The 19,738-nt window shown below is 34.0% G+C and overlaps 1 protein-coding gene across 4 annotated transcripts in view; it reads left to right on the forward strand.

The window, feature by feature from the left end:
• The window catches only part of LOC149786220 (receptor-type tyrosine-protein phosphatase H-like), a 127,270-nt gene that overhangs the window by 45,961 nt on the left and 61,571 nt on the right, over positions 1 to 19,738 (forward strand). For all 4 annotated transcript variants that reach the window (XM_089976596.1, XM_089976598.1, XM_089976597.1 and 1 more), the window contains 4 exons: positions 5,813 to 6,005; positions 11,162 to 11,314; positions 15,335 to 15,463; positions 16,374 to 16,537. In XM_089976596.1, the coding sequence (XP_089832722.1) occupies positions 5,813 to 6,005; positions 11,162 to 11,314; positions 15,335 to 15,463; positions 16,374 to 16,537 (639 nt within the window). The remainder of the gene's footprint in view (positions 1 to 5,812; positions 6,006 to 11,161; positions 11,315 to 15,334; positions 15,464 to 16,373; positions 16,538 to 19,738) is intronic.

Consider the following 19,738-nt stretch of genomic DNA (forward strand, 5'->3'; position numbering starts at 1 on the left):
GGGACACTGATAACTGAAACTTGATAAGTCTGATCCTGAGGATTGTTATGATAACAAACATCAGCCGATACTCCATACATGTACCGTAGGAAGCGGGTGTGAAGTATATGGGCATAATAGTTGAGTACATTTAAGTACTGACACAAATTGGGAGTCAAAAGCAAAGTTGTGAATGCATGAAACTTGGCAATGGCCCCTTAATTGTTTCTGTAGGAATACCTCAGGAAGAGAGACTCTGTGGAGTTTGTAGGGTTGTACAGAATGTCCGACACCTGTATGTGGAGCCGTAAGGGGATGATACGAGGTATATAGGGACACTGATAACCAAAACTCGATAAGTCTGATCCTGAGGATTGCTATAATAACAGACATCTGCCAATACTCCATACATGCACTGTAGGATGCGGGAATGAAGTATATGGGCATTATAGTTGAGTACATTTTAGTGCTGACACAAATAGGGGGTCAAAAGCAAAGCTGTAAATGCACGAAACTTGGCACTGGCAATAACATTAGCTGATTTGATAAAGGGCCCCTAGAACAGAGCTGGAATGGTACAGTATGCAAGAAATGTCCCAAATAAACAACATGGTGGAAGGAGGGGAGGCGGGTGGTTCTTTCCATAATTGATGTTACAAATTAAATGCAGCATCTGCACTGAAAGGAATGCATCTCTACAGGTGTATCAGTTATATGAATGACGCCTAACTGACAGTGTTTGATCACATGCTTCAACTCAGTCATCTGATCGGTTCAACATAACAGTGTATCTGAATTTAGTTACTTGCTTATTAACATGTATTGGCTGCAATGACATCATGTCTGGGCAGAGAACCATAGTAGACAAAGAGGGGCCCAGCAAGGAGCCAGAGAAGGATGCACTGTGTATTACTTAAACTACATTTAACCAATTAAATTATAAATTGTAATAAGCTATAGTAGGCAGTTGTACACATAATAACATAGTCTGTTTTGAGAGACCATCCCTTTTGCAAACCAGAAGTGGTCTCTCAAGACAGGTTGTTTGTCATTACATAATGCTATGATATGTATTATTCAGTGCAATGAGAATGTGATCCCTCAAGACAGGTGCATTTTACTGGCAGTGGTCTGACAAAGACATGTTTAGTGTATTACAATATGAGTCAAAGTGGTTACTATCAATTTCTAGCAATGATTGAGACTTTTTAGTTATTTGTTTATTAATTATGTACAGTCAAACAGTAGAAGCAACATGATAACTGTCATAGTTTATGAACATTTCCCAAATTAAAGGTATTATACCATTTGTTGATGGGCATTTGGGGTATTTGCATGCTGTACATGTGCTTAAACTGATTGGGGTTTTCAGTAAAAGAATTCTAATGATGTCTGGTGTTCGCTGAATAAAAATGGTTCAGGCTGACCTCCGAAATGGCTACCATGGGGTAAATAATGTTATTGCCCAACCGTCTGAAAGGATGGTTATATTGATGTGTTGTTTTCACAAAAAAACATGTGATGTCTAGTTGGTTCGGAATGAAAAATGATGCTGATTTTATACTCAGTATGGTCACAATAGTGATCATCTTTGAATTCTTGTTGCCACTCATGAATATCTTAGGTGGTTTCAGCACTGAACGGTTAAAAAAGAAGACATGATCTTATCTTGGAGGCCTAGAATTCTTTTCTGTCAGTAGAGTTTTAGGCACTTTAGAGGTTTCATGTTTAATTATTTTCCTCATTTTTTAACTTAATGAACTCTGACTTTTTGACAAATACCTATTTCAATACAATTAAGCAAGAACCACACGAAATAGACAAATTCCATATAATTTTGGGGGGTATTTATATGTAATTCTATCATGAGAATTTTATGCAGTTACAACAATTTTTAAATTTTGGGGGAGTTTTTTGACGCAGTCTTTGTTAGGCACTTGAGCTAGACATAAGACATTTTAAGTTTTGTTTGTATGCAAATGTTGATGATTAGAATCGATTTTTATCATGGCGATTATTTCATTTGCTATCAAGTTTTGAACATTTTGGACTGTTGTGGAGATGCCTTTAAAATACAAATCTAGTTGAATTTTTTAAAATGTTTTGAAACTTTGTGGACTTGGACTTCCTGGACAAAAGGCTTGTTACACAATTAAGCAAAGAGCCCACTTAAAATAGACAAATGGAGTCTGTAGGCATATTTGTATTTATTTATAGAATGACCTAATACAATATCGGGCCATACAACTGTTTGTAGCTCTGTTGGTCATAGAACAAAAGAGCTTAAAAAATGTCTTTTCATTCAGCTTCTGGCATCCAACATCCATTAGCACAAGTTTATTATTGCTATTTCTCCTATACAGCTTGGAAAATTGCCATATAACTTTACAGACACTTTCATATTTCTACCAATGATGTCAATCCGCATTCAGATATGGCTGCCATATCTTAATATAGAAAACATTTAAATCATTTCTTTTCAACAAATGCTTAACAGAATTCCACCAAATATTTTAGGAATAGGGTGCTTACATTTTGTAGCAATGATTCTGATCCACTCAAATATGGCGGCTGTTACTTACTATAGGAAAACCTTTAAATTACATTTGATGAAAAATTCCTTTTTGAGGAATTTAACCAGATTTGACAGAAGCATTTGGTATAAAGCCCTTACAGGTTAATTTAGATGATGCCAGTCCAACATCAAATGTGACAACCATTACAAAAGATTGAAAATATTTTTGTTAATATAGTTTCAAACATACACAAGAAAATTTGACTAAATTAGGGTTTGTTACGTTCGTACAAAATGGTGCATATGATAAAGAGTAACCCATGATTAATGTTTTGAGATGAGCATTGCATAATCTTCTAAGAAATAACCTTATCTGTTTATCAAGCCATGTGCCATGACTTGTAAACTATTGTCCAGGATGACTACAAGCTGTCCAACAGTTTCAAAGACAACAAGGGCATTACAAAGTGCAGATACTTCAAATTTTAATGCAGAAATGGGGCAAATTTATTTATAGAGAGCAGGATTGATGAATTCTATGAAAATTTAAAAGTTTCACAGGGAAGATTGTGAATTCATGGGTAGAAAAGCCTCCACTTAATGATCCAGTTCTTTTCTGTTACAGAAGTTGTAGGTGTAAATCTTCAGAAGACAGTAACATTTTTAGATTTGGTCTTCTTTCTAGACAGGTATCTTATCTCATCATGCCTTCTTGATCATCTAAAGATAAAATTGCTGAACAGTTCATACATTATGAGAGCTATGATGCAAGTGTGTTAATCAAACCATGATTGGATGACACCTGATCAGCAATTTCACAGTCTGTTGATCAAAACAAAAAATATCAGTTGAAAGAAATGTTGGCAAGATTGACTGTCATTCTGACAGTTATTCACCGCAGTACACATGGTGAGAGTGTTGTCTTATGTATAAGAAACAGTAGAATAAAACTAAGATCATATCTGTGAGATGCTGCACTGGTATTTTGTTGTCCTTTCCTTGAAATCCAGCCAATCATCAGTACTTTGATTTTCGACAGAATAAAAGAGGAGCTTACATATCAATTATTATAAATATTGATCTTTAAAGAACTTACTGATTCATTTTTGTTTGTCGGTTTGTTCTTACATAATTTTTATTATAATAAAATTGTTAAATGTAATGATCTCCATGGAAAATTAGAAGTTAAGGGAGTATTATACATCAGTGGGATACGTAATTTCATTACATTAAGGATTACACATATTTTGAAATTTGAGATAAACAGAGGTGCCTTTTCATGCTTTAAATTTTCCATTTATGTGTTACCACAGAAACAGGATAAATTGGCCACTATGGGTATGTAAGAAAGCTTGCCAGTAGCTTCTCATGGGTCGGTGATTCTTTCTGGGGTTTTCGAGCGTTCTTCCTCTACCATTTATACTGGCCGCCATGTATTGCCTATCTTGTGCTGAAAAATGGTGTTAAATCCTATGCAACAACAACAGCAACAGAAACAGAGTAGTAAAAGTAGTATATAAATTGAGAGTTTTGCACCATGGGGTACTACAATTAATAGCTAATTGAGAGTACTGGTCCAGAGGGTACATTCAGTAGGAGTCTTGACATAGTGAAAAAATATGTCTTCTCTAGATGACTGTTGTTTTTATAAGATTTTATCTTAAAAAATTTCTCATCTCTTGCCACTGTCATCTAATGGGTTAACAACACTATTTATTCAGTACTACTATTAAGGCACACACAGGTCACACTCACTAATTCAAAAAGTCTAAGTCGCACAATAGATTTGTGTCAAATTTATGCACAAAATATCTGTGTCGACAAAAAGTAACCAACAAAACATTAGATGCAAATTGACATTGTACATACTGCAGTGTGTGCATTGTATGATTATGAAATCTGCAGCTGTGTGATTGCTTGGGAATCTATTACAGCAAAATCAGCTTAGAGTGAAAAAAGAGAACTTGGAACATTTAACAATGTTGATGTTGACTTGTCACACTCAGTCCTGCAATCATTCCTATTGTTTGTAATGAATACAAGACGGCAGCATATTTCCACAAGTTACGTACATTTTGTTCTTTAATACAATCCTGGTAAAGAAAACAACATTCATTTGTATCGTATCCAGTGTTTCATTTATATTCCGACACATAATATCGGCTCATAATGATTTTCTTTTAGTGCATAGTAATTGTAATAATTATATGTAAATCCTTTCTAATTAGTATGTGTTATTTTTGTCTGATAAGTATCAACACTAGCAATGCTATGTTAGTTTTATATGTTCACCACAAGGCAGAGGATATTAAATTAAGGCATTGTTCATCCATCCCACTGGTGCTAATTTGGTTTCCTTACAATAACTCAAAATCCCTACCATTTACAGTTACCAAAGGTCACTCAAACAGAAGGAAAATGGTTTCTGCACAAAATATTTTGGGCTAAATCACATACATGGACTAAACTGCATGATAGCTTGTACATGTGGTAAGGAAGAAGCCTATCAGTTTTTGGGATCAAGAGATCAGTGGTCAAGGTCTTTGTGACTGGAAGTTGATAAATGGTTTCTGCATAATACAGTTAGTTCAAAATCACTGTGAGACATTTACCAAACTTTTTGAATGGCTTGTACATTACATAAGGAAGAAGCCATTGGATTTTGAGATTAAACGGTCTAATGTTAAAGTCACTGGCTGAATGAAGAAAAATGCTTTCCTGTACAAAGTTTGGTTCGTGTCTGTATATCTTTGCCAAAATTTATGGATGACTTACACCTTGTGTAAGAAAAGGTTTGTGGAAGTCATGCCCATAAAGTATGGAAGAGACCTAGTGATCTGATATAATCGGTCAAGGTCATTGTGGATCAAATAAAAATGGGTCTTGCAGAATAACGTTTCATTTTGATTAATATCTTTCTCCAAACTTTGTAGATGGCATGCACTTATGATTATGGTGCTTAAGAAAATGAAGGTTTCTTTCTTGGTCATTGAGACCCATTGGTAAATAATCTCTATAATCAGACTTGCCCAACTAGCCTCTATATAGGGGACTATTAAACATGTGGCACTGTATAATGTGCCATTAATGGTACTTAGTTTAACACAAGTTTGTGTTGAAATCGTCACTTCATTTTTTGAATCACAGAAGTCTCATTTCTAATACAATTACTTAAATGCAAGACATGTTCATTTATGCATGTCTATTGGTATAATCATTTAGCATGACCTGTATTTGCCCCTGAAATCTTTTTGAGCAAAATTTACATTTGCTCAAAATTTTGCAAGTAACATAACCAGTTATTGCTGCCTTTTTCAGTCTCAAGTTGTGGCGGATTGTGCAAATGGTTTGACCAGTACCAAACATGTTGAGGCCATTAATCTTGCTGGAGTCCAGTCTTACACTGGTATGACATTTAATCCGGATACTACATACACAGTCACAGTGGCAGCAGTTAATCAAGGTAACAAGGGATATCCAGCCAAAATGAATGTGACCACCAAAGAAGAAGGTAAGATTTTAATATTTACACAGCACAGAATTAAACTACCACCTGATGTATAATCAAATTAGAATGTGGATTGCAGTCAGTCAAGCAAGTAATTTAGGTTTGAAAACATTTAAAACAACCAGCTTACCTAATGAGGCCTAGTGTAAACAAATGACCACTGGTTTTTCACTTCAAGAAGACAGGTGTGCATTGAGAGGGCAGGGTCAAAAAGGCACTGGTCTTTTGAGGGGCAATATGGGTGCCCATCTATTTCTAGCTAAAACACTACATATATATGACCTTACTGCATTGCATCCATTGTTTCTGCCTAGAACCCTGGCAACAATGTGGAATAGGTTTTGTAGCATCTGCCCCATGGAAAGAGGGTTTTACATTTTTGTTTAAGGTTTTGTCTTTAGCTCAAGATTTTTTCAGCCAGTATACTTGATGTTCTACCTGGAATAATTAATTATTGGGTATGGGGATGCATCATGTTGAACGCTACATCCTCATCTCCCCATTACAAATGTAGGTCACTGTTACTCGGGGTTTCATGACCATTTACATTTTGTGTTTTATTTCTCAAGCTTTGTTCATGCTAGAATAGTCAAAAGGGATGATGGTATGAATATTTAGCTGTTCCACACCCATACAATGTAATCTATATTTAAAGTTTTTATGACAACAGTTTTTGTGCTATTAACATACACCTCTCCCTTGATAACTCACACACAATGGGGTCCACAAACATAGACCGCACTATAAGCGAGGTGCAAGTTACTGAGGGACCTCCAAAAATTAGAACAAATTGCTTTGACATCGAGAAAACCATGGGGGGAAGCGGCGTTAGGGAACTGGGCTGTTTATTGACTATATCCTCTTTTTACAATCACGTCGATAATAATTTTTAATAACGTGCTTTTTCAAATGAAGTTGTTTGTTATTCTGTTTAAATAACATTTATTTTCAAAATCTCTGAAATATAAAACATCCTTCCTACTGGTTTCAACAACCTTCACATGTACACAAAAAAATATATGTATTATGTCACTGCTTTTTGTTTTCCTGATGAGTCTTGTTCGCGTAGTGGTGTTTTATATTAACCTGCCAAATGGGGAGTCCCCAGAGCAGGGAACTAGACTGTCTGTTGATGCACTGCCAAACAAGATTCCTTTTTTTCAAAAACTAGCGACATTTATTTCGTGTGACAATCGTCTGCGTCAAAACTAAATTTTGTATTGTTCAGTTAGTACAGTATTGATGTTGTGATTTCATTGGAAGTAATAATGAAACTTCTTATCATCCTTGAGGATATCTCTAAGTGCCAGTTCCAGAATTCTCTGAAACTCGCTTGCCCATAGTGGAACGTATCTGTGAAATCAAGCTCTTTATTTTATGAAGGATCGGTTTTGCTTGGCTGCCTTGCTATCTTTGATCACAGTTATGAAAGAGTTGGTTAGTTTAAGGTAGTTTATGTAACATACACAATAACATTTATAAGTGTTCGATTGATCAAATGAAGTGAGTTCACCCGACATACGACTGGGGCTGCTAGATTTTAAGTTTGTTGGGCTTTTGTTCCTAAATTAAACTTTTCTTTTATTCCACCTCCTTTACTTGATTCAAAAGACATAATTAATGTGATAATACAAAAGAGGCCAGCTTTTAATTCAGTGCAACAATACAACAAACACTTTTCAGAAGTCAGTTAGGTTCTCAGAGAAACGCTCACAGAAATAGCTGTTGCAGTAGATTGATGCATTTCATGTTTAATTTCAAGAGGACACATTGCATTTATCATGATTACACATAAAAGGAACTAAAAGATAGAACTAGAACACAAATTTCAATTGATAAAAAAATTATTTAATTTTTATTTATTAAAGTACTGCCTCGACCTTGTTGTAAGTGACATTTTCATTGATTGAAGTTTCCTTATATATCGTTAATTGCAGTGTACTAGAAATGTCGTTTGGAAAGAAAATGAAAAAATTGTATGATCTATTTTTAAATTTGATATTTCATAGTGTTGATTAAAATTTCCAGGTCATATCTACTGTTTTTGATGATAAAACAAGCGATACATCAAAGTTTCCATTACCAATTTTAATCGCAATTTTCTTCATGTTAAAAAAATAGGGATCAATTTTGGGGGTATTTTCTGGTTTAAAAAATGGGATCCATGCCTGACCCTGCATTATAAGCGGGTTTGCTAGTTATCAGGGTGTGAGTTATCGAGCGAGTGGTGTAGTTCATAATTTAATTATTTCACGTCTCTAGATGAGAGGATACATTTGTGTATAATTTTCTAAACTCTTTTGATAAATTTATTTCTTGCTGTAGAGTAGTTGGCTATGATAGATAGATACATTTTATATTTGTGTTAATTTTAATTACTGTAATTCATGTTAACCTTTGTAGTGTGGGAGCCATATATTTATTGATGACATATTTATTGATGACATCACCTGGCTTTGTATGCAGGAACCATATATTTATGGTCAAATGTCACCTAGCTCTGTGTGCGGATACCATATTTCTATGGCACAGGGCAGTGACATCTTCAGATATCCGACGTAGGCCAATCACTAATAGTGTTCTAATAATAGCTGAGAGATAGCACATGTAATTGTTCAAGAGATCACGGTTCTGCATTATTGTAACAGAACATCAGTAAAACAATTAATACAACAGACTTATTTTACCAGGAAAATTTGTTATAAACCATGGACGTTGACATAATATGGAGGCTGTTAAGTAGTTGCAGTCTCTTAGCTGTCTCATTGCCAGTTGCCACTGATTACCATATATATATGTGTGGGATTGTCCAAAGTAGAATAAAGTTCGTTAGGGCTTTGTGTGTGGTGAAATATAAATAACAATACACAGTTTTCTAAATTTGAGAATTAATTTTCTGCACATGTTAATAATGAAAGTGCTCAGACACTATCACATTTTGATATACAAATGCTATGACATGGCTATCCTATTCACTAACAACTTCAAACTCCACTAGATCGAGCTTAAACTAGTTGCCAAGTTAATCAACATATCCGTCATGTACAGAGCCTGTTCTTAGATTGGGTGATACATTGTATCATCATGAGTGAGAACTGTACAAGCTGGAAAGGGACCAACCATTTATCTGAGATGTATCAGGTTTTGACTCTGAGGTATTCCTCTCCTTGCCTATCCAATTTTTTAAAATATTATTTATTTTTTTTAACTTATTTTTTTCAAAAGTTTTTTAAAGAAAAAGCACAATACTCTTCTCGTGTTATAAAGTTCATTTCTCTCTCTCTCAACAATCAGTTGAAAAGGAAATGGACATCTGGCTATAAAATGGTTACAGAATTTGGCTTTGTTCAATTTTGGTTTTTATACTAGAGATATATTAATGTTTGCAGTTAACACAATCTGACCATAAGTTTAGCTCAGCATCAAGTCTAGAAAGGTCTTCAGGGAATGCTTTCTTTGAAGTCTGCTAGTTTCATTTATTAGCTAGGGTCAACCATTGGGAAGGCAGACAGCATGTATAACACGAAGGATTCAAACAGAATTAGATGTATAAAAGAAAAACCCTCTTGCTTGTCTAATTCCTCATCTGAAGTGCATTTGCATCAACTATTCACCACAAAACTTATCTCATGAGTACATAGGTTTCTGCTGGTTGTATGTATTTTTGTATGCATAAAATCATGAAATGTGGTGAAGACATGTATCTTGATTCCACATGAACATCCTTGTTGCATCCATATTAACATTGTGACCCCATATATCATGCTTCACTGACTTGGGTCAAATTTTGGGTTTTAAGTTTATTTCTCAAACAATGTTCATGTTAGAATCATCAAATTAGATTATTGTATGCATATGTATTAGTATCACACCCTTAAAAGAAAGTAGGACATTGTGACCATCATTTCACATTTTTCTGATTTAGATTCATTTTTGTGTTTACGTCATGATCACACGTTTGTTGCATACTATGTCTGACCAGCGCATTTGTAACTTTAAATTACAACATTTATTCAACGAACAAAGCAGTACTTTTAAAAAGAAATATCACTTAGTTTTCACATGCATAGTAAAATTTATTTGCTTATTAGTTTCTCTTACTACAAGAAAGAAAGAATAACTAATGTGACCTGGTTTATGTCTGTCTAAATGTGTTACCTAGTAGTTATTGTATTGGTTGAATAGTGGCCTTGCTTCAAAAAACTCATCCTGTTTTAACAAACTAGGTTTTCCACATGAGAAGCAGCATTTTTTGAATGGTGCCACTTTGAGTTCTTTATGGAAATTTTAACCAATTTTCATGGATTTATCCATAATTAATAATTCCCAAGCACAATTAATATGTCACTACTAATAACATAAACAAAAACTGAAAATAATTTTGTCCTATATATCCAGACAATTTACAAAATGAGTGAAGAGACATCTCATGTTTATAGAAAGGATCACTGCCATCTCACTTCTATCTGCATGGATTCGAGTCTCATGCATGGCCAGTGTGAGAACATAAGAAAGCTTGCCAGTAGCTTCTCTTGGGTCGGTGGTTCTTTCCAGGGTTTTCCCAGGCTCTTCCTCCCCCTTTATACTGGTCAGCATGTATAGCCTATCTTGTGCTGAAAAATGGCATTAAACATATAGCAACTACAGTAACAACTCAGAATAGTAGCTCTACAATGGCATCATAGGAAAGAATGTTCTTATTTATTGTGTTTTGTTTTTCATGCTGTATCAGAGAATCCCATATTTATTTGTTAAGATCACTGTAGTTTTAATTTATATTTGGTCTGATAATTAATGTCTACAGTGAATGCTGGATACTACTAAAAGCTGTGTAGAAGTGACCTATGTAATTACTGATTACATTCTAGTTATTATATACATGTTGCATAATCTATATAATAAGGAAAATTAATTAAATTTTACTTATTGAATAACAGAGAGGAATATGTTGTTTTAAATCCAGCTTAAACAGAAAAACAAACCCCAGATTTAATTCATGAAATCTAATACTGGCAAGAAATTTGTGTTACATTATGCTAATATGCATGCATTCGTAATATTGTTTTAAGTATCATTTTGAAAATATCATGTTGTTCAGATATCATATGATATTTAATAATTCCCAGGTTAAATAATTTCATGTCCTTATTTTCTTCTAGGTCCACAAAAGCCATATAATCTTTCTGCAGTCAACATCACATCCAAACAAGTTAAAGTTACATGGAATATCAGTGGACCACGTCCAGGGCAAACAACATACAATATCAAGCTTCTTGCAGACAAAGTTCCAGAGCTAAATATTACAGTCATTGGTAAGTCCTTACATGCATCCAGGAGAGAGAACATTATTGATTAATAGCCGTATAATAGGATGAATATGCATAAGATTATGTTATATTCTACATATACTTAGCAAGACCATTATCCAAAACACATATTTTCTGTGTATCTTTTGTTAAGAGAAGACAATATCAGATAGCTAATAATAATTCATTAATGCTTCTTTTCCTATACGATCATAATTTTTTTTCTTCCAAACCTCTTTTTAAATCAGTTATTGAAATCTTTCGATCATTCCAAGAATGGCTGCATCACCTATTGTATCACTGGCCAAAATGTTGCTGTTTGAAAGAATAGGGGAGATCAGCCCCCAAATCTGTTCATTAGTATCAGTACAGGCTTGGGGGCTGAATTATTGAACAGATCCTTTGCTAATATGTTCTGCATATAAGGGCCCAAATTTTAAATTTCAGTGGATAAAAACTTATGAAAATAAATGCTGTACATGAGAATGAATCAGTAAACAATGGCGACTTCTATATACCATATATACTTGCGTATAAGCCCATTCGCGTATAAGCCGACCCTCCAAGCTGAACAGGTATAAACACTAAAAAGTGCATGACCTGCATATAAGCCGACCCACAACTCCGGGACATCTCAAGATGCATGAGGTAACTTCTAAATGTGTTTATTTAGGAAACTTATATTTAACAAAAATTACATGTATGCTTAAGTAATTTATTTAATTTTATGTTTTCTTACTGTTTTTGCATAAGTTAGATTTGTGTATAATCTGAACGAATGGTGACAAGAATTTATCAGTCGTGAGTTGCTGTAACACTACCTCTCCCATTTGACTCAACTATTTTTTGTTCATGCAATATTGCATTGGACATTTTATATCAGTGCACTGGTAATGACTTTTTTCTTTGCTTTGAAATTGTAAATACCCATCTCTTTAAAATGCAATTCCAGTATGACAACACAATGAACATCAATATGGTTTGATTCAACGCTCGCAATTAGGCTACTGTATGTATTTATATAATGGCGCCACAGCATGTACATTGTAGGTTTCATTGCGCACTGAATTAAGCACATCCCATGGAGTTGAATCATGGGCACCATTGCGCTAAACTTTAATGATATTTCCAAAATACAATAATGAAGCTTCAGAAATGATGTTTGGAAAATTATGCTAATACTGCAAAAGATGAGTTGTAGTTTGCTTTGATGTAAGCGACCTTTCACCATACCTGTCAACTTTCACACCAGAAGGGAAAAAATCTAATTTTGGGAGTTGCTCCACGCCTACCTCCTGATTTCATATCTTCGATTTTTGCATAGAACTCCCGATTATTACATTATGTCTTCGATTTTCATTCTTTCTAAACAAGAAAAGTAATACATGTTCTGTTGTATCACCTGTGAATTATTGTTGTGAAAAAATTATTACTTTATTAGAAAGAATTCGCTTCTTCACTAAATAGAATGTTAAGTTTAAACAGTATTCACGTAAATTATTTTTTTTTTTTAATTCTACAACAATAAAAAAAATAAAAAAATAAACTAGAACAAAAAATAAGCCACAACATAAAGAAAATCATTCACAATTAATTTCAGTCTCAAGAGTGATCACTACAAATGCTGTAATTCCGTATGCTAAAGCGCCATTTCCATGAAAGAAACTTACACGAGTGAACACCTGTCATTTTTATACCGTATATACCAATGTTAATTACACTGGTTAAATTAAAAGAAGGAATGAAAATACATACCACAATGCAAATGTGTCATCAAAAAAACTAATTTAAAATACATGTTTTATAATAAACAATATAAATACTTTACGAGTTGATAATAAGGAAATAAGGTTGGATATACAAAGAGGGGAGAATAGTTGCCACATGTAAGGTACCATGAGACTGGCTAATTTGATACCTTTAGTTCAGCAAAATTGGGAATCCTTTATTTGGCAATCAATTGCTGGTGCTTGTGTAACAGACAATAGTGTAGAACATGGTTTCTTTGAATTTCCACGGAAGGCCAGTCGTGTTCACAACATAGTTGCATCATTAAGGATTAACTTTTAATTAGACATGCTAGCTTTCTTGCTTGTTTATTTAAGACTAATCTTTAGCTATTGTACAGTTTGACTACAGCTGACCAGAATATGAAAATAGGGCACATCCAGGGGGAAAATATGGCGCATCACAGTTAAAAATGGCAAGTCTTTTTGCGAATTTCATGTATATTGGACCTGGGGAAGATCGATCAGTATTTTGTGAAAACAAGGCTTTAAAAATGCCACAAGAAACCTCCCGATTTTAAGTCCCAATCTCTTTTTCTTATTCAGTCTCCATACTTGGATTTTGAAAAGTTCATAAGTATGCCTTACACCCAATTATACAAAAATTATGGTAATCGTGCTAATATTATGGAATAAAAGGCAATTGCACATGAATATGTGTTAAATTCCCTCTTAACACAAGCCATTTTCAGGGTTTCAGTGATCAACAGGCCTGTGTTGCTGTTGCAAAATGAAAGACAAATTCACCGACTATCAACATAGGAGATTCCGAAACATCAAGGTTTCCATTGTGTGGAAAGTTACGTTGTTTCTTCAGCCAAAACACAAAACTAAAATTGATTGATTTTGATCTTAGTTGAACTATATGAGAATGTTAGCCTTTGTTATTACCACTCTTCCTGAACATGTAAATTATGCTGGTTATGTGCCTTGTACAGTCAAATATGCGTACCTTTTTTTAAATATTACCTCAATTTGTAGGATCGCTTATATCATTAAAAATGAGTAACTCGTGAGCACGTGATTCAACATAAATGAAACAGCTATTAAGGACTAGCCGAAATGTTATCTGGAAGAATGCAATTTGGTCGCAAGAATGAATAAAGCAAAATCTGCATCTAATATGTTTGGGAATAAATAAGGATTTAAGTGATGCTATGCACGCTTTGTACTGTGTAAATACTGTACATTATAGTTCAGCCTGGTCTCCCATGTAAACTCAACCAGCCTGTGATTTTTGAAGTCTGTATTTACCTTTATTTAATTTCGTGTTAGAGAAATCAGAACATATGCAGTTACAAAATAATAACAAAATCAATCTTAGTACTTTATAACAGTTTAATAAATGTCAAGTTAATGAAGGTTACTGTTTTACATGCCTGTGTCTTGGGACACAAAAAAAAGTACTGTATTGTGTCCCAGGAATTACAGCCATTACTCTAGTCACCAAAAATATATAAAAACTGTCAAGTTTAGATAATGGCCCGCAGATAAACTGACCCCCTTTCTTCCAGGCCTTTAATTTTTCCTAAATTATTTGGCTTATATACGAGTATATAAGGTAAACTTCTTAAAAACATCCTTCTCAGACTTGACTATTTCAAGCTGTAAATCTAAAATAGACCATGCAAAATCATACAAAATTGCTCAAGAAAATAAAACCCCAATTGACTATATTAATACTGATTGACCAAAAGGTACAAGTACAAGTTAGAGTGCTGATAGGCTTATGAGTTCTGTCTGTGTCTTACTATGTGCTGCCAGTAGTGTCATTTTCCAAATCATGTCTTCTTTCTTTAATTTTGTCTGTGTGAAGTTAGTTCATACAATTGCTGTCAATCATGTCAGTTTCCAATCATTTCTTTGATTAATTTTTTGTCTATATCAAGTTACTTCTTACCTTATGCTTTCAATAGTGTCAGTTTCCAAATCATGTTTTTCTTGATTAGTTTGTCTATGTCAGAGTACTTCATACCGTGTGCTGCTGACAGTGTCAGTTTCCAAATCATGTCTTCTTTCATTTTTTGTCTATGTCAAGTTACTTCTTGCCATGTACTGCTGATCGTGTCAGTTTCCAAATCATTTCTTTGATGAGATTTTTGTCTATGTCAAGTTACTTCTTACCATATGTTTCCAATAGTGTAAAGTTTCCAAATCATGTCTTCCTTGATGAGTTTTGTGAGTGTTATTGACAAAACAACTTTACCAAAATCATGTATATGACTAAATTATTTTGCAGGGTTTTCAAGCACTTCTTATCTATTAACTGGCTTAGAGGAATATTGGAGCTACAGTTTCACTGTGGAAGCCAGAACCAGCAGAGGAAGTAATATATCTGATTCTATTTCGTTCGGCACAGGAATAGGACGTATGTATGAATTTTTAAATCACATACACACCTACATAATGGATCTAGATCATATTTTACTGGTTGAACTTGGCCTTTTCTCTCAATCTCTAACTTATGACACATTGAATATTACTAAATGTAAGACCTAGCATGCATTCACTTGTGGAATTATTTATCAATTGATGCTTCATTCTTTCGGTTCCTGACTGAGTCATACGAGTGACTTATAAAAGTGATACTAGCATGCTGCTACATGTCTGTGGCATGATGCCTTCATGCTAGACATCACTATAAACTATCACACTACAGACATCTTAGCAATATGACTGAAAAATTGTTAAAGCTAAATTTAACATCCAGATCACACACACACATTCTTTTGGTCCCGTTTGAGATTTTGTTGGAAGTTTTTTAAATTGAAACATGTGCTGTATATAACTGTGGAATGTCACCAGGCAATTTGTACTTAGGTTATCAATTTGACAAATAATTTAAAGATAAAAAATGACCATTGGAATGATCTGTTCATTAGAACTGATTAAATGTGTCATAGCTTTAAGCAGAAAATTTAAACAATCTCTATTTTATGATTTCTTCATGGAGCTCATTATAAGATTTCAAAACCTGCTGCAATCTGGCTGCCGACTCTTTGAATGAATATCTTAACCTTGTAAAAACTTTTGGTTACCAGTTTGAAGCAAGTGAGCAGACGACAATTGTAAACACAGGGAAACAAAATGCCCTGCATATCTTTTTATTGTAGTTGTATTATCATTGCATTGCAACTGAGATTGTCACAACAAGTTTGGTTCTGGCAAATAAATAATGAAAAAGCAAGTTTTGATGCCTCTTAAAATCTTATCTGTTATTTGACAACCCTGATATCTTGCTAGCTAACTATTACTAAACAGTCTTTTTGTGGTTGCAGCTGCTGAGAAAGTGAGAAATTGTGAAGTTAGAAAAGGATTTGGAGGTGACATGCATGTCACAGCAATGGTTTCATGGAATGTGCCAGACATCCTACAGAGGAATGGTCCAATAAACATTTTTTATGTTCAGCAGGAAGAAATGATTGATAGCACATTTAAAATGGTACCAAATTTACTGAGCTTTCTTTTTCTTTGACAAAATACACCCTTATAAATTTTGCTCTGTCATCAGTAACATCACATATCCAACAGTGGCAACAGCAATAGGAATAACAAGGCCAACAGTTTTATTAAGATTACCTACTTTATTTGTTTTAATTATCCTTGATACACAGGTAGAGATGCCATGGTTGGGGCCCTATATTGAACCTCTTTGCCAAGTTTGGGCACATGCATCACTATACAGTAGTCCCCCTCTTATAAGGCCACCCCTATTGCAGCAGGGAAGTGGCCTTATAATGTTGGCAGCCTTTCTAGAGGGGGCTGACAAATGCGAATAGTAAATACATATGAAGAAAGTCACAAGTACATTTATTTCTAAAACATTTAATATTTTCATTAATTGATCGCATGCATGTTGTGAAATAAATGTAAGACAAACTGTTTCATCATTTTTGAAAGAATGTTATGAATAACCATTGATATAATTTTAAAAATGTCTTTATAATTATGTTACAGATCACATCATCTGTCACTTTGTTGGTAACAGTCTAAAAAACAAACCAGTCTCATCACAATTAAAAATATCCTTGCTGTCATATCCCCTGCATATATCGTTTAGTCTTTTGTTTCAGTCATCAACAACGTCATTATTAACATCAGCTGATTCTCCACTAAGGACAGAACACTTATTGTGTTGCACCTGAAATCTCTGCAACCATCCTTTACTTGTGGTAAAGTCGTCATATCCCAATTCAACTGAGAAAATCGTTGCTTTTTCTTGTCATTCAAATCAGGATACAAACATCTCCTGGCTCAAACATTCATCCTTTCTCCATCCATTTCACCTTCTTACTTCTTCAGAATTAATATCTTTCACGATTTTGTTTATCTGAGTCTTTCCGACATTAATTTTCTGCAAGGATCCTCGACCCCCCCACCTCTTGGTCAGTTGAATTACTTTCACTTTCTCTTCTAAACTGAGAATATTTTTTTTCCTCAATGACATGTTGATCTTTTTGCAGTAAGTTATTCACGTTGCCTACTTCAATGCTGATAAAAAACAATTTATTTTGCATCTAAACAAATTGCCGTGTGTTTTTAAAGGAAGTGATCTTGTCACATGATTCGTTAGTCGCAGTCTGGTACCCTATTGTTTTTATACATTTCTTTACACTAAGTGAGGGAAGCCAAAACGGCTTCGATATGTACCATTAACATCATGCAGATTTGACCTCGTGGTCGTTAGGATTTGTAATTTTGACAATATTGTCAGTAGTAATAGCCACTAATTATCAAAGTGAACAAGCTCAACATCTTACTAAGGAAGCCATAAAGGCTATCAAACCATTTTCCTGCTGACTTGTGTATTGTACATCGATGCTGCCACTTCTCAGCTGTTACTACTGTTCATTAATTGTAATCTTAACAATTATCAGAGCGACTAAACCGGACATCTTATGATAACACAGCAGTAAGGCTAATTGGAATACATGTACTTACCTTTTATATAGATTAAAATTTGAGTCTTTCTCAGCTTTATGGAATAAATGTGGCTTCTCGTGAGGTGTAAATGATATAATATTAACCTTAGTGGTACGTGTACTTTAGTCAACACTTCTGTCAGTAATGAAAACCTGACATCGGGAAACAGAAATCGGATTACTTAACACATATTATAAATAAAATACTGGTTCTGGATACATATTAAAATAAAATGCTGCTGCTTGTGAGGGGTAAATTTTATATTATTGCACTAATATGCTGGCCGCTGGTTGCGTTAGCCGGGTGGCCTTTCGTGAGGGGTACCTTTGAATGCAAACTCATCGGTGCCAACGGATTTTGGCTGTAAGGAGCAGGTCGCCGCTGGTCAGGCGGGCATTTAAGAGGGGGACTACTGTATAAATAAATAAATTAAATTAAATTAAAAAGAAAGAGAAATTAAATGATTGGTTTAACATGAAAATACATGTATAATCATTCCCAATAGCAAAAAATATTGCAATGGTTTAGCTGATTTCAATAAGAGACAAGAAAGTGAAAGATTTATTATAAATCATTTTCTGGCATGTTGTCATAGCAACCTTATATGGTTTTTACATGATATACTGATTGTAACTTTCTCTAGAGACAACATTCTCTGCTTCAGTTAATTTACTTAAATTGTTTACATCTTCAGAAATGTTTTGCCTTCAAAATGCTTCAAAGCATTGTATTTTTATAGTAAAATAAAAATGTTAAAAATGTGATATATGGGGATGGTTGTTACATTAATATTTCACCTATAAATGTAATACATCTGGACGTAAGAGACAAACTTTGTTCTCAGTCATCATCTTCAGTTTGACCGAATGTTCTGCCATTTGCCTCGTGAAGGAGGAATTTCTTCATATTTGATCAGTTTCTTGTTTATACTTTTGCAATCATTTTTATCAGCTGGAGTGTAAAATGGCTTAGAGCTGAAAAACACGGTTTTTGTTCATCTAATTCCAGCTTTGTCTGATTTTCAGTTATGCCTCATATAAAGCCTTGGTAAATTAGACAGTTTGATTGAATTGACTAAAATTGTTGAAACTAATTGATACTAAACCACTGTTCACCAGCAGTAACATGTTCAAACCCATACTTATGAAAACAAATATTTGAATTGTGATAAATGGTACTATCTACAAACTTAAACAGGTGTATCAACTGAAAAAGTATTTTCAAATTTGATGCATTTTGCAAAAACGTTTCTCCAAATAGCATTAAGTAACATGATTTTTCTTCAGGTAATCTGCCCCAAACAAGTGGAAATTAGTAATATTTTATCACCATGCCTTCAAGTGAAGTGTAATGCTTCTTTGAATGCAGATTTATATATCATTCTCAAACCACCCAAATCATAATCATTAACAACAACTTTTCTCCTTATTTTATCAACTGCATTATTCAAGATAACTTTATAAAATATGTTGTTCATTTTGATTAGAATCTTTTTAATGATGGTGATAAGGATAGAAGTAGATGGCTTATTTTAGATCATGTTAAACTTTTATAACTGTGATTCCACCAAATGGTGTGAGTTTTTTTTTTATACCACTGGTTCATTATGTTTTTTAGTTTGTTTATATCATTTTCATAATTCATTGTACCATATTTTCAAGCTTAGTTACTGTCTCAGTTTATTTGATCACTCTGACATAATCAATCCTCATTTCTAACT

The sequence above is a fragment of the Sinohyriopsis cumingii genome, chromosome 12, assembly GCF_028554795.1.
Source record: "Sinohyriopsis cumingii isolate HCF-2022 chromosome 12, ASM2855479v2, whole genome shotgun sequence".
NCBI classification, from domain to species: domain Eukaryota; kingdom Metazoa; phylum Mollusca; class Bivalvia; order Unionida; family Unionidae; genus Sinohyriopsis; species Sinohyriopsis cumingii.